This window comes from Monopterus albus, unplaced genomic scaffold (genome assembly GCF_001952655.1).
Source record: "Monopterus albus unplaced genomic scaffold, M_albus_1.0 scaffold17.1, whole genome shotgun sequence".
NCBI lineage: Eukaryota > Metazoa > Chordata > Actinopteri > Synbranchiformes > Synbranchidae > Monopterus > Monopterus albus.
In genome coordinates, this window is record NW_018127897.1 from 3,183,963 (window position 1) to 3,195,849 (window position 11,887).

Sequence of the window (11,887 nt, forward strand, 5' to 3'; positions counted from 1 at the left end):
TTTTGTATGTATTTATCCCCTAGCCAGCTACTGTTTTGTGTTCTCCCCATGGACTGTTCCTCTAGACCGTGGCTCCACTCTCCCCTCCCAGGCAGGTCAATGCTCAGTCGCCTATCTGTTCCACTATTGCCTTCATCTCTCTGTCTCTACCTTCAGTAGCCACCATCACCACCGACCAGCCCAGGAGTGACCCAGCCTACGCAGCTCGGCCCAGCTCTCCACCTCCTCGCCTCCTGGTGTTGGTCAAACACCCGGCTACTGCTCATCGAGAGGACTACGCACTATTTCCCTCTGTGTATTGTTACTCTCATCATCACTGTACATAATAAATCACTGCTTGCATCGAAGTCGGCTACCTGGGTCCGCCTCTTTCTCGTTCGCTCACTGACAGGTGCGAACGGCACATAACAGAGACTTTTTACTTAAATACAGAAACACCGTAAACACAAGAAAACCTTCTTCAGGCACTCAGCAAGAATGCTCAGTTTTTTATTTATTTTCAAGAGCACCCTATAATATGCAATTTTTTTCTATTACTATTTTAGTTGTCTTATTATGGAAAGGTGCTGTCAAAGCTTCCTGTGACCCAGACTCATTGAACAGCACTGGCAGCAGTGCAGAGATATTAGCATCTAAAGGTGTTGAGCAGAATTGAACTCTCTAACCAATCAGAGGTTTTCGATTATTTCTGCTTGATCTGCTTGTTGCATTCTCATTTATAGTAATTTCATAATGACAAACATCTTAAGAGCTGGGCAGATTGTAGTAGTGTGTGTGGAGCAGAGTAGATTGATTTAGAGCTTCATGCTAGTGCTACCTTACATTATACTGTAGCTTTAAGGCTTTATGACATAGTGACAGCTAGGCCTCTTCTTCTCTCTATGAAAACACAGGAACATTTATAATACTTGTTTACATTCAAAAGACCAGTGACTGTATCTCGCTTCCACACAGATGTTAAATTGTACTCAACTTTGAGAAGTCCACTACAGGGTTGTGAGCTTTAGGAAGAGCATGCTTACTTGCTATCCCCTAAAGACTTACAAAACCTCTGTCCAGGGATGCTGGCTTTTCAAAAAATGTCTTCAAACAAGAAATGATTTGATAGACAGGATAAATGGCTCTGAGGAGCACAGGGCTGGCCTGCTTCATTGAGAGGCTGTAGGGTGAGGTCCTCTCTGGGTTGTGGCACCTTTGGTGCATAAACATACCACGGGAGGACAACTTTCCTTTCAGAGGGCCAGCTCCTCTGTTTAGCTTTCCTTCCACCAAAAACATCCCATAAAGACAATCCAGACCTCCTCCAGTCCTGGTGCCACAGGAAGAGCTGAAGAGTCCTGGAACCTCTGTCTGCAGGAGGGCCAATGCTCTCTCATTCTGTTTACCTAAATCCACTTCCTCTATTCCCTCAAGCTCAGGTGGCCCTAAAACTCTGGTCACCAAAGCTTCCAAGCCCAAGGAAGGTAAATGCAACCACAGGGCTCATGGAAGCTGTGGAGTCCAATACTGGTGTTTTCCTACCTCCAGTTTATAAGAAAAACAAGTGGAAGGGGATCATGCTGAGACTCTGTCAGTTAAATGGACTCTCGTGTTAGGGAATGCAAATGGGTAATGTGTGCCTATGTGTTTCATGGCACATGAGATTGCATGCATGCTCCTGTGCATATGCACACGCTCATGACAGCCTGATAGCAATTTCATCCAGATGCTGATTTTGTCCTATTAGAAAGCCATTCAGAGTGCTCAGTCAGATTATTCAGTGCTCACTGCACGGGCCAGAGCGTAGCCCAGAGGGGAACCTGATAAACAAACAAGAGAGAATTATTCAGGGTTTAAACACTTAAACACCCACTTCAGCAGAGCCTTTTAAGTGGGTGATTAAAATGGGCACTGAGCTCCCACAGAAAGCTCACAGGAACTCAGCACCACCACAGTAACTCCAGCCACCTAGAGTTTCTTCCAGTCCCACACACACACACACACACATATTGCCCTGATGCTCTCTCTATACAGGCAGTGTAGCATGAGCAGCACGTTAGCAGAGCTGCAACTGTTGCACTGAAAACATTCAGGCACAGCACCAAGTGTAGGTCATTCATGTTTTGAAAGCACCGAGAGCCAAATACACAACCACTGTGGTTGTAGAAGTATTACATCGCTGTTTCTTTCATTGATTAATATGAGAAGCATTACAATCTCATTGCTCCACAAAGATCTGGTTTTGGTCATCCCTGCAGTGGGCATTTCAGTCACATGCTTCGTGTCTGTTACTACTGCACTTGTTGCATTTTGCTTTTATCAATACAAAAACCTTTCCACCTGAGCCAAGTATAAAAACCTTTTATGCAATATTTCAAGGTATTTCTTTCTGGGGTTTCCACTCACTTTTTTATGTCCAAACTGAAAATGTGCACAACTGATGAATGGAAAACCACATTCTGTGATGACTGTATTAATAGAAAATGTTGCCCATGGTATTGAGCTATGTTATAAATGTTTACATTTACCAGTGCATATGTAATGACAGACCTTTCCTTCAGTGTAGTTTACTGTCACTAAAAACAGCATGGTAACTAACAAGTCGGCTCTCATAATTAAAGTTGTACCTGTTTTTTTTGGTTTCTAAATGTGGCTGAAACCTCATAAGTCATATCCAGTATATAAAAGGCTATTTTTGATGCTTTGAGGTCTTTCGTCCTAGAATAGAATAGAAGAAAGAAATTACGCTTTAATTAAAGTCAACATTAATCCATCAAAAAAAGAAAATTTACATCGCCTAGTTGGAAAAGTCTTTGACCAAAGCATAATGCCTGCATGAAAATAGCCATTATCTATCAGCTAAAACATTTATCACTTAATTGCTCTCCTTCCTAACTTATGATTTTAAGTCATAAATGGAAAAATTTTCCTGTTGCTTTTTAAAAAGGAATTAGAGTATCTCAGACATCCACAGATATCAAAACATTGTGGGCATTACAGCAAATATGATGTCAAATGTCATTTTAATTGAACTCTATATTTAGATGGATTATGTAATAAGAGTATCATACTATACATAACACTATAAATACTATTTCCTAGGCACATGTTTATCACTTGCAATTTTAATATAAGTCCAATTTCAAAATTTAGACAAAATGAGAGTGAATACACAGAGATCCTGAAAATCTTAACTGTTCAGTAGAATTTTGAAATAAATGCAACTCTCAAACGTGGAACGTTTGCAGCCTAAATCTAAGTGTGAACAGGGTGGTGAGAGACACTTTGATCAACAGCTATCCTGAGCTGTGCGTATATTTGGGGAAACAAAGCACAATCTCAGCTGCTAATCCCCTGAGATTCAGAGCACATTCCCGCAGAAGCCTTTGATCTCTGGAGTGCATCCGGCCATTTGACTCCAGAGGTACTGCACATGCATGAACAAATCTGCACATACATGAGCACTAGTAATAAGATGCCAAATACACTGTGTTATTTGAAATGACAAATACAAGTGGGAGTTGCTTAAAAATCACAAACTTTAAGCGTGTTATGTATTAGTTTAAAAATTAAGAGACCCCTATTACTATCCATCCATCTATCCATTTTCTTCCGCTTATCCGGGACCGGGTCGCGGGGGCAGCAGTCTAAGCAAAGATGCCCAGACCTCCCTCTCTCCAGACACTTCCTCCAGCTCCTCCGGGGGAATGCCGGGGTGTTCCCAGGCCAGCCGAGAGACATAGTCCCTCCAGCGTGTTCTGGGTCTTCCCCGGGGCCTCCTCCCGGTGGGACATGCCCGGAACACCTCCCTAGGAAGGCACCCAGGAGGCATCCAAAACAGAAGCCTGAGCCCCCTCAGCTGGCTCCTCTCTCCCCTATTACTAGACTTAACAAATTCAGGACTGCATTTCTTTAAAAAAAATCATAAAATGGTATAGAATGCATAATGGCTAGAGGGAACCATAGAGAGAGAGAGGAGATGCTTTAGCACAGAAAAGCCGATCAAATGTCCACATGCTGCTACAGCTTTACTTTGCTCTAAACCACTATCATTATTTCACAGAAATCCTTTCCAGAAGGCACCATTCACAGCAGATGAGCGTTATCCACTCTACTTTGTCACACATGACAAATTCACCTTTTTGTAATCTATGTCGCATACAATGCCGGATGTGACATTAGAGCCACCTCCCAGTCCACCAGCTACGCTGACGTCAGCCCAAGACTTCCATCCTACCCTCTCATGGGAAAATTAAACAAAAAAATAAAAATCACAGAGTCCCACTATGGCCAGGTGCCCCTCTGAGGAGGGGCAGCACCTCTTCAGAGTGTGGCTCCAAACTTTTCTCTCAGTCTGTTCAAAGAGTAACAACAGGCCCTTGGTCTCTTGGGAGCACAGAGGGGGCAGAGCCCGGTGGGAGCGGGGCATACGTCACACAGCACACAAGAGGCGAACCGGTGGGAAAAGAAAATGCACAGACAGAAGACAGAAAAAAGGGGGAGAAAGAAGAGGAGGCTGCATTTGAAAAGTGCTTTCAGCTTCTAGACAAGGGCCCTTTGCTTTGTGAAAACTACAAGGGGAGAAAAAGCACAACAGTAAATGCAAAAACTAAGGGGACACAAAACCTGCCATGTCTTTTATCAGGCTTGGATGCTGAAGGAATGTGTTTAAAAGCTTTAAGCCTACTTTCGAAAAATAAACAACAACTTTATACTTTCCAAATAAAACAGGGTCGTCAAACTCAATGGCAGAGGGGGCCAAAACTCAAAGCACACTTTAGGTCGCAGGCCGAACAGGATAAAAATTTATTGAACAGACTAAAACTAAATGTTTTTTGAACATAAATATGAATCAGAACAGACAGGATACAATATTATTCCAAAATAAATAAAGTTGAACTTAAAATCACCAACCGTATTTCTGCTAAGGCTTAGTACATTTGCAAACACCTGCTTTTTGTCTGGACACAAGACGTCGCACACTTTCATCATGGAGCTCTTCAGAAACTCTCCCTCAGTAAATGTTTGGGTTCATTTTCTCCTCTGTCCCAATAAAACTAGCTTTCACAGCAGCTTCACTGTGTGATTTCGCTTTGGTGAAAACGTCTGCTGTGATGTCAGATTCCTCTTCAACTCCTCTACCTTCTGTAGCTTCTGCTCTTCATTCACGTTCAGCTTGTCCTGATGTTTTGTCTCGTAGTGCCGTCTTAGGTTATATTCCTTAATTACAGCCACATTAGCTCCACAAATAAGACACACAGGTTTACCGGCGATGTCAGTAAACATATACTCAGCCTCCCACCGGTTTTGAAAAGGCTCTGTTTTCAGAATCAAATTTTCTCCTGGCCATTGTTAGGGGCTAGATTTGACTTGAAATTAGGGTTGTATACATCAACAGACGCTTGATTGAGCTGACGTAACTGACGCAGGAATGATCGCAGGTAGTCTATCGTTCGGTAAGGCAGCTGTTGCGCTGCATTATGGGATTTGCAGTTTGTGTGTTATCGGCGCTTCATATCGCTGGGCCATTTAAAAAAGATATATAAAAAGATCTCGGGGGCCGGATGTGGCCCGCAGGCCTTGAGTTTCACACGTGAAATAAAAGGAGAAAAAGAGCTTGCAACCAACTGTGAGACAATCGGGTTGGAGGCAGAAGTTCCACTGTGAGTTGCATTCTGTCATCAGATACACCTTTGCTCTTTGTCTATATTACATAAAAGCTAATAGAAGCTCAGCCAAAGAAAAAAATGAGGCCTATAAAACTGTAAGAGCAGCAGCCTGGGAAGACTCAAAGTGGAGGGGCTGCTTTTACTACACCCAGGGTAGGGCTTCGAAGCGGAGGAGGAGCCATCAGCGTCACTGCAAACACCTCCCTGCATGGCCCACTTCAAATGGAGTGTCATTTTGTCAACTATAACCAACACAGGGCCACAGGGTAAATGCAAGAAACAGATGGAGGCTAGTGGGGGGGAGAAAGGAGGAGAGTGTAGAACCAGAAGAGGGGGAGGGAAACTTCACAAACAGAAAGGAAAAAGAGGGTGTTCAGACTGATCCAGTAAAAACACAACTCCCTGCTGTGCTTAATGCAAGCGGCTGCATGGGTGAGGGGTTGCAGGGGGAGTGTTGTAGGTATGTACAATACAGCCACGTTGTGACGAGTCAACCTGAGTGGCTTCATTCACGTTTCTGGTCAAGGAGATTCCACTGTGTTTTGGTTAGCCATGCTGCTAATGTAGCCTATTCTAAGGTAGCACCAATTTCCTCCACCAGTGTGTCGGCATTGATAGATAAAAAACACTGTTTAACATCCAGTACTAACGAAAATGCATGGCCTGTCATTATGGCTTTAACTTCAACCGTGAATAGCAGTGAATGCTCATGCTAACAATGTAAACAAAATAGTCTTCTTCCTGTGGGCATCCACATCCCGATCATCCCCTGTACTGTACTTGATTGGTTAACGCAGTGCCTGTACTGGATGATGTCACCATCCAGTGGGATGATAGTTTAACCAATTCCAACTTTTTTTGCTGCACAGGGTTGTGTTATTTTGAATGGGAAGAGCTACATTTTAAACTCAGTCTGAACACAGCCTAACTGTGTGACAAATAACCATTAAATAGATTATTTGAAGTTATACAACATTCAGCAAACAAGATGGAATTCTTCTTCATTTGATGCCAAGAGAAACAACCTAATATACTTGACACCAGAATTTTGAACTTCATAAGTCCTAAGCTGTGAAAACCCTCCGCCTGAAAGTCAGCAACACAATTCTACAGGGTGCATGTCGCATTATCAAATTTCTTGTTAGGTGTAGACACCGTGCTGTACGCAGCAAAGAAAACGTGCAGAGGCTCACAAGACCTCGATCTCATGTGTTAAGAATCACAGATCCACCTGCCCACCCCACTCACTCACTGTCTCCCACACTGAAGCAACGCTACGTTTCCCTGCAGAAGTCCTGACTGAGTACAGGGTCTGCATGGAAACATCATTAAAGAGCATTTTTATGTCTCAGTCTATCAATGTATACTCAGCCACAGTTTCAATACAAAGCTGTGATTCAAGGCAAACTGCTAGCATTAGCAATTCAACAAAGCAATGACTTCTGCAAAATCAGTACTGTTACAACATGGAATATTATTTGGACTGGATCAAAAGAATTCCAAGTGCTGACTCCCTGCTGTTGACACCTACACCACATTCTCCTAGATCCTGGTTCAGCTAAGAGGAGGCTCATAGTACAGTGTCTATAAAGAACTGTCTCACCAGGTATGCCATACATTATAGCTTTTAATGATAAGAGAATTGACCTAAGAGATTAGCTTCTGTCTTTATGTGAAAGTGCCATGAAGTCAAGTTTTGAAACTCCTATTCACAGCGTTAAGACCTGTAATGCATCTTCTTTACAGAATGCTTTAGATTTGTGATGAGGAACAATTGGGGAAAGATTTTAAATCATTTTAATCATTTATCATTTTTAGAGTATATTCTTTTAAGTAAAATAACTTTCACACATGAATACATGTGGTAAATGCTCTGGTAACTTTGGGACCTCATAACATTTTTTCCACAATTTGAACAAAAGCTGTGGAATTAAGAAATTAGGCATTAACTTGAAATTACACTTTTATCACTGTTATCTCACTATATTTATATTTTACACACAAATAAAAAATACCATCATATGTTTAGGATTTGTTCTGACACTTACTGAAAGCTGCCACTGGTTTTGTGCAGGCCAACAGTATTAAAGCACACATTTCAAAAACTGTTAAAGAGCGATGATTGATGACAACATGTATTTAAGGTGCAGTTAAAGTTTATAGTACACTAAATGGCTTAAACTTTAAAACTAAATTAAACTATATATTACAATTTAATTATACAACAGATTTTGGATATACTTACACAAAACATACACAGTAAAACAAACAAATAAATACTGATAGAAACACCTTTTACTCTTTTTCCCTCAAAGCTATAAAAGCCATTAGGCACCCAGGCTTAAATTATTTATGCAAACTGAACTCCACTAACGCCAGATTGTTCTAAAACATTCAGCCCTTTGAGCAGTGGCTCCTGTTCCAACCCGGCCCAAGACTTCACATGCCACTGTTGTTGGCAAGAGAAGCATGAAAGTTCCAGGAACAAAGTAATGAATGATTGTGTTTGTGGCAATAATGCATGGTAATTGCACTGTAATAATACTGTGGTTTTAAATGCTAAATACTAAAACTGCCCAAAGCATATGAACCCCACCTTATAAACGGCATGGCTGTTTTGCTGCAGCATCAACATGCACTCAAAAACAAACATAGATTCAGGTGTTTTTCCATCAATACCAATACCAGAAAATGACCTGTAGACACAATGCCTGCTGTGGGAGGGATCCTATAATAGGTTGTTTATTACAAATTTGGGCACATGTCAAGGTTTAGCAACTGTGACACCATGTGGGTTCAACATGTAAAGCTGGTAACCACCCCACACTCTTGTACTACATTTGAGCACGTCACCTCAGACTAGAACATTCAAAGAAGGACCAACACCTCTCTCAGCGCTGCCTCACCATGTAATGCCACAGCTGCCCTTCATGCAAAGTTGAGATATCACAGATACCACATGGCAGAAAACAAAGCAATGGTAGACTTTAGACCTGAGTTTGGTGGGAATCATTACCTAAGACTACCTCAAGTTCGATGTTTGCCTTCTCTTCACCAGCATGCCAATAAATCCTCATACCAAAAGCACATTTTTCTAAGAATCCAAACCAGCATGTGCAGTTGTGGCTTGTTTGCACGATAAACAGCTGAAATGCATGCTGTAATGTGACCTTTACATGAGAACATTTACATGAGAACTGCTGCATACTAAAATGAGGGAGACAGAGAAAGGAAAGTATGATTTCACCGAGCAGCTACATGTCCCTGATAAAAGGATTGTAGTGGTTTTTTCCCCCAAAACAATGAGCAACTAAAGAAATATTGTAATGAAAATCTTGCCACAACACAGTATTACAACGGGCACGCTAATGTGTTAAAATTCAAGAGCGCAAGAATTCTGGGCTGTATTCAATAGACAGATGCATTACTGCTCCAAGTGTCTGGATCATGGGTGGAGGAGATTATTTCCCTATTTCTTGATGGGCTCCAGCTCATCAAACACGCTGCCTTTGTGGAAATCACTGCTAATCAAAGAGGCTTAAGGCTCTTCTGAAGCAATTCCAAAGGATTTCCCTGCTTGACAACAACAGCAGTGTTTACAGCAAAAATATAAAACAAGCGTGACTTGCAACATTTTTCCCCAGCTTTTACAATCCACACTTGTCACCAAACTGTCACACTGTAATGCTTTCAACTCAGGCTTGATATCCTGTTACCTAAAAAAAAAAATCCCTCTGATCTGGGCATAAGATGATACCTACGTTTGTTCCCTACATGGTTAGGTGAGAGCTCTACAAAAGCATAGTTAAAATTCCTTTTTTCATTTTGTCACCATGACACAGAAAAGTGTAAGAGACACTAAACTGAGATGTTTTGTGGTTCACTTCAAGACTGCCAGCTTGTGTTTTGTAGGTAACCTATATGTCAGTGTTCAACTTAGCCTATACAGCTGATTGGCAGAAAAGCAACACAGTGTGTAGCAACATGAAGAGATACTCTGACCACCACTGTTACAGGTTTATGCACCAGCACTGAGCTTTAAGAAAGTTTGTCAGGATTTTGTTTGCTGTTAGAGCAGGATAACGCTTTGGCAAAAGGCAGAGCTAAGATAGAGCTTAAATTTAGCCTCATGTAATAATATAAATAATAGTAGATTTCAGGAAGAACCCCTCCCCTCTGCTGCCTCTGACCAGCAAAGATAGGTGGAGAGGGCTGACAGCCACAGGTTCCTGGGCCTGCAGGTGACACCTGACCTGAGCTGGTCACTGAACACAGCTGCCACAGTGAAGAAAGCCCAGGAATGGCTATACCTTATCAGGCAGCTCAGGGAAGCTGGGCTGAACCGTCACCCCCTCACCCAGGCTTATAGAGGACTGGTAGAGCGTGTCCTCACCACTGGCATCACAATCTGGTATGGCAACACCACACAGGCAGAGAGGAAGGTTCTTCAAAGGGTCATAAAGACTGCAGAGGATCACTGGGACTGAACTGCCTACTATGAACACAATATACACACAGCGCTGTCGCAAAAGATAAGAGACCCTACTTCACCCAGCTCACACTCTGCTCAGACACAAAAACTGCACCTACAGCCTCAGGCACAGCAGGCCGGACAGTATCATCACACACAGAATTAGACTTTACAACAGCTTTTTCCCTGCTGCAGTAAGACTGGTGGCAAATACAAAACGTGAAAAACCTCATTACACAATTCCACCAGGTGCAATATCATGTGCAATATTTGAAACTACCCATTTTACCTGCTACCTTATTCCTGTATCCACAATTTTATCAACTATTTTGTACTCTTGGGTAAACTTATATTTAGACCAGGTGTTCGTTCTTTTGGCTTTAAACTCTTTACTTGACTCAAGGAGAGCCATGCACAGAGAATTCCTATATGCCTAGACTGTCTATGCATAAATGGCAAATAAAATCTTGAATATTGAATGTAATTTGGTAAATTACTACTAGTAGTAAGCCCGTGAAGCGCGCAGGCAAGCGTCATTCTAAATATGTGAAATGTGGATACCATGAGGTTGGCAATGAATACTGTTAATCTAAAAACACTGTTAAGAATTTCACAAGCGTTTCTACTTCGCCGTAAACACGTAAACCCCGACGGTTGTACTCACCCGTGTGGCTAGACCGCAGTTATTCTTGTGGTGACAGTCCTTTTGCTCGAGGCGAGAACTCGTGCAATAGTATTTCTGCTTCAAGAGCCAGTCGTCGATTCCCTTCCTCGCCAAACAGGCATTGACTACAAAACTGTCGCCTGAAACAAAGGAAGGCATTAACAGCAGCTACACTCATGTTTTCCTAAACCCATCTTCAAAGAGTCGGACTCGCCGTAATGCTGCCCTAATGAGCTGAGCGCCGAGTCGGTGACCTGCTCTGCTGTTCACAAACTGACCGAAATATATTTGGATATTACCTTCGAGGGAAAAAGAATACGTGCGCTTACCTTCTGGACTCTCCCTTGGTTTACAAATAGCGGCTTGAGAGAGGGAAATAAAGAAAGACAGTTGGCAATGAATACTGTTAATCTAAAGTATCGTAACACAACGGGATGAACTACAGATGTCATTTTCTCTCAGAAATAAGAAACCTTACCATGTTTCGAGTGCAGTTTACCCATTTCTATGCATCGAGTTGGAGTTGAAAACGTTCAGATGAATATAATCCAAAGAAAAACAAGTTTCAATATCCAGACAGAGGAGCGTCCGTGAAGACCGAGAGCACAGTGCGCTCAGTGCAGGACTGTACGACTGGAGAGCCGTCACTGAGAGGACGCACACACATACACACATACACACACAGACCCACAAGGAAATACACGACTTCTTGTCTACGCTTTCAGTATAAAACACTTAATTGGTTAGACGTGTTGGTTTTACAGACTAATGAAGAGCACAACGAAAATAAAGACGACATATGGCCGCTTACTGTTTTAAAAAGGAAGAACAAACAGGTCTATGTTCATAACATTTATGCTTCCTTTATAATTGTAGCCAATGACACGAAAAACATTGACCAAAATAGTTCCTTCCGCAATGATGAAGATTGCTAATTTAATATGGTAGCTGTAGTATTAGGCTACGGATGTTGTTTAACTCAGCCAGGAGCGGACCCCACAGCAACCCCTGTAGTACAATTTACACAATTTTATTCTTAGGCTAAATGTCAGCTTCCGGTGTTGGTTGACTTTTTCTGCCTCACTTAACAGAACTCATTATTTT

General features: G+C 42.1%; 1 protein-coding gene across 1 annotated transcript in view; it reads right to left on the reverse strand.

Annotated features, from left to right (window-relative positions):
* Nucleotides 1-11,459, reverse strand: part of nkd1 (NKD inhibitor of WNT signaling pathway 1) — a 33,878-nt gene extending 22,419 nt beyond the window's left edge. Inside the window, exons 1-3 of the mRNA XM_020592450.1 lie at nucleotides 11,262-11,459; nucleotides 11,113-11,145; nucleotides 10,784-10,923 (exon numbers count right to left, since the gene is read on the reverse strand). Of these exons, the coding sequence (XP_020448106.1) occupies nucleotides 10,784-10,923; nucleotides 11,113-11,145; nucleotides 11,262-11,286 (198 nt within the window). The 5' untranslated portion in view covers nucleotides 11,287-11,459. The remainder of the gene's footprint in view (nucleotides 1-10,783; nucleotides 10,924-11,112; nucleotides 11,146-11,261) is intronic.
* Between the last annotated feature and the right edge of the window lie 428 nt (nucleotides 11,460-11,887).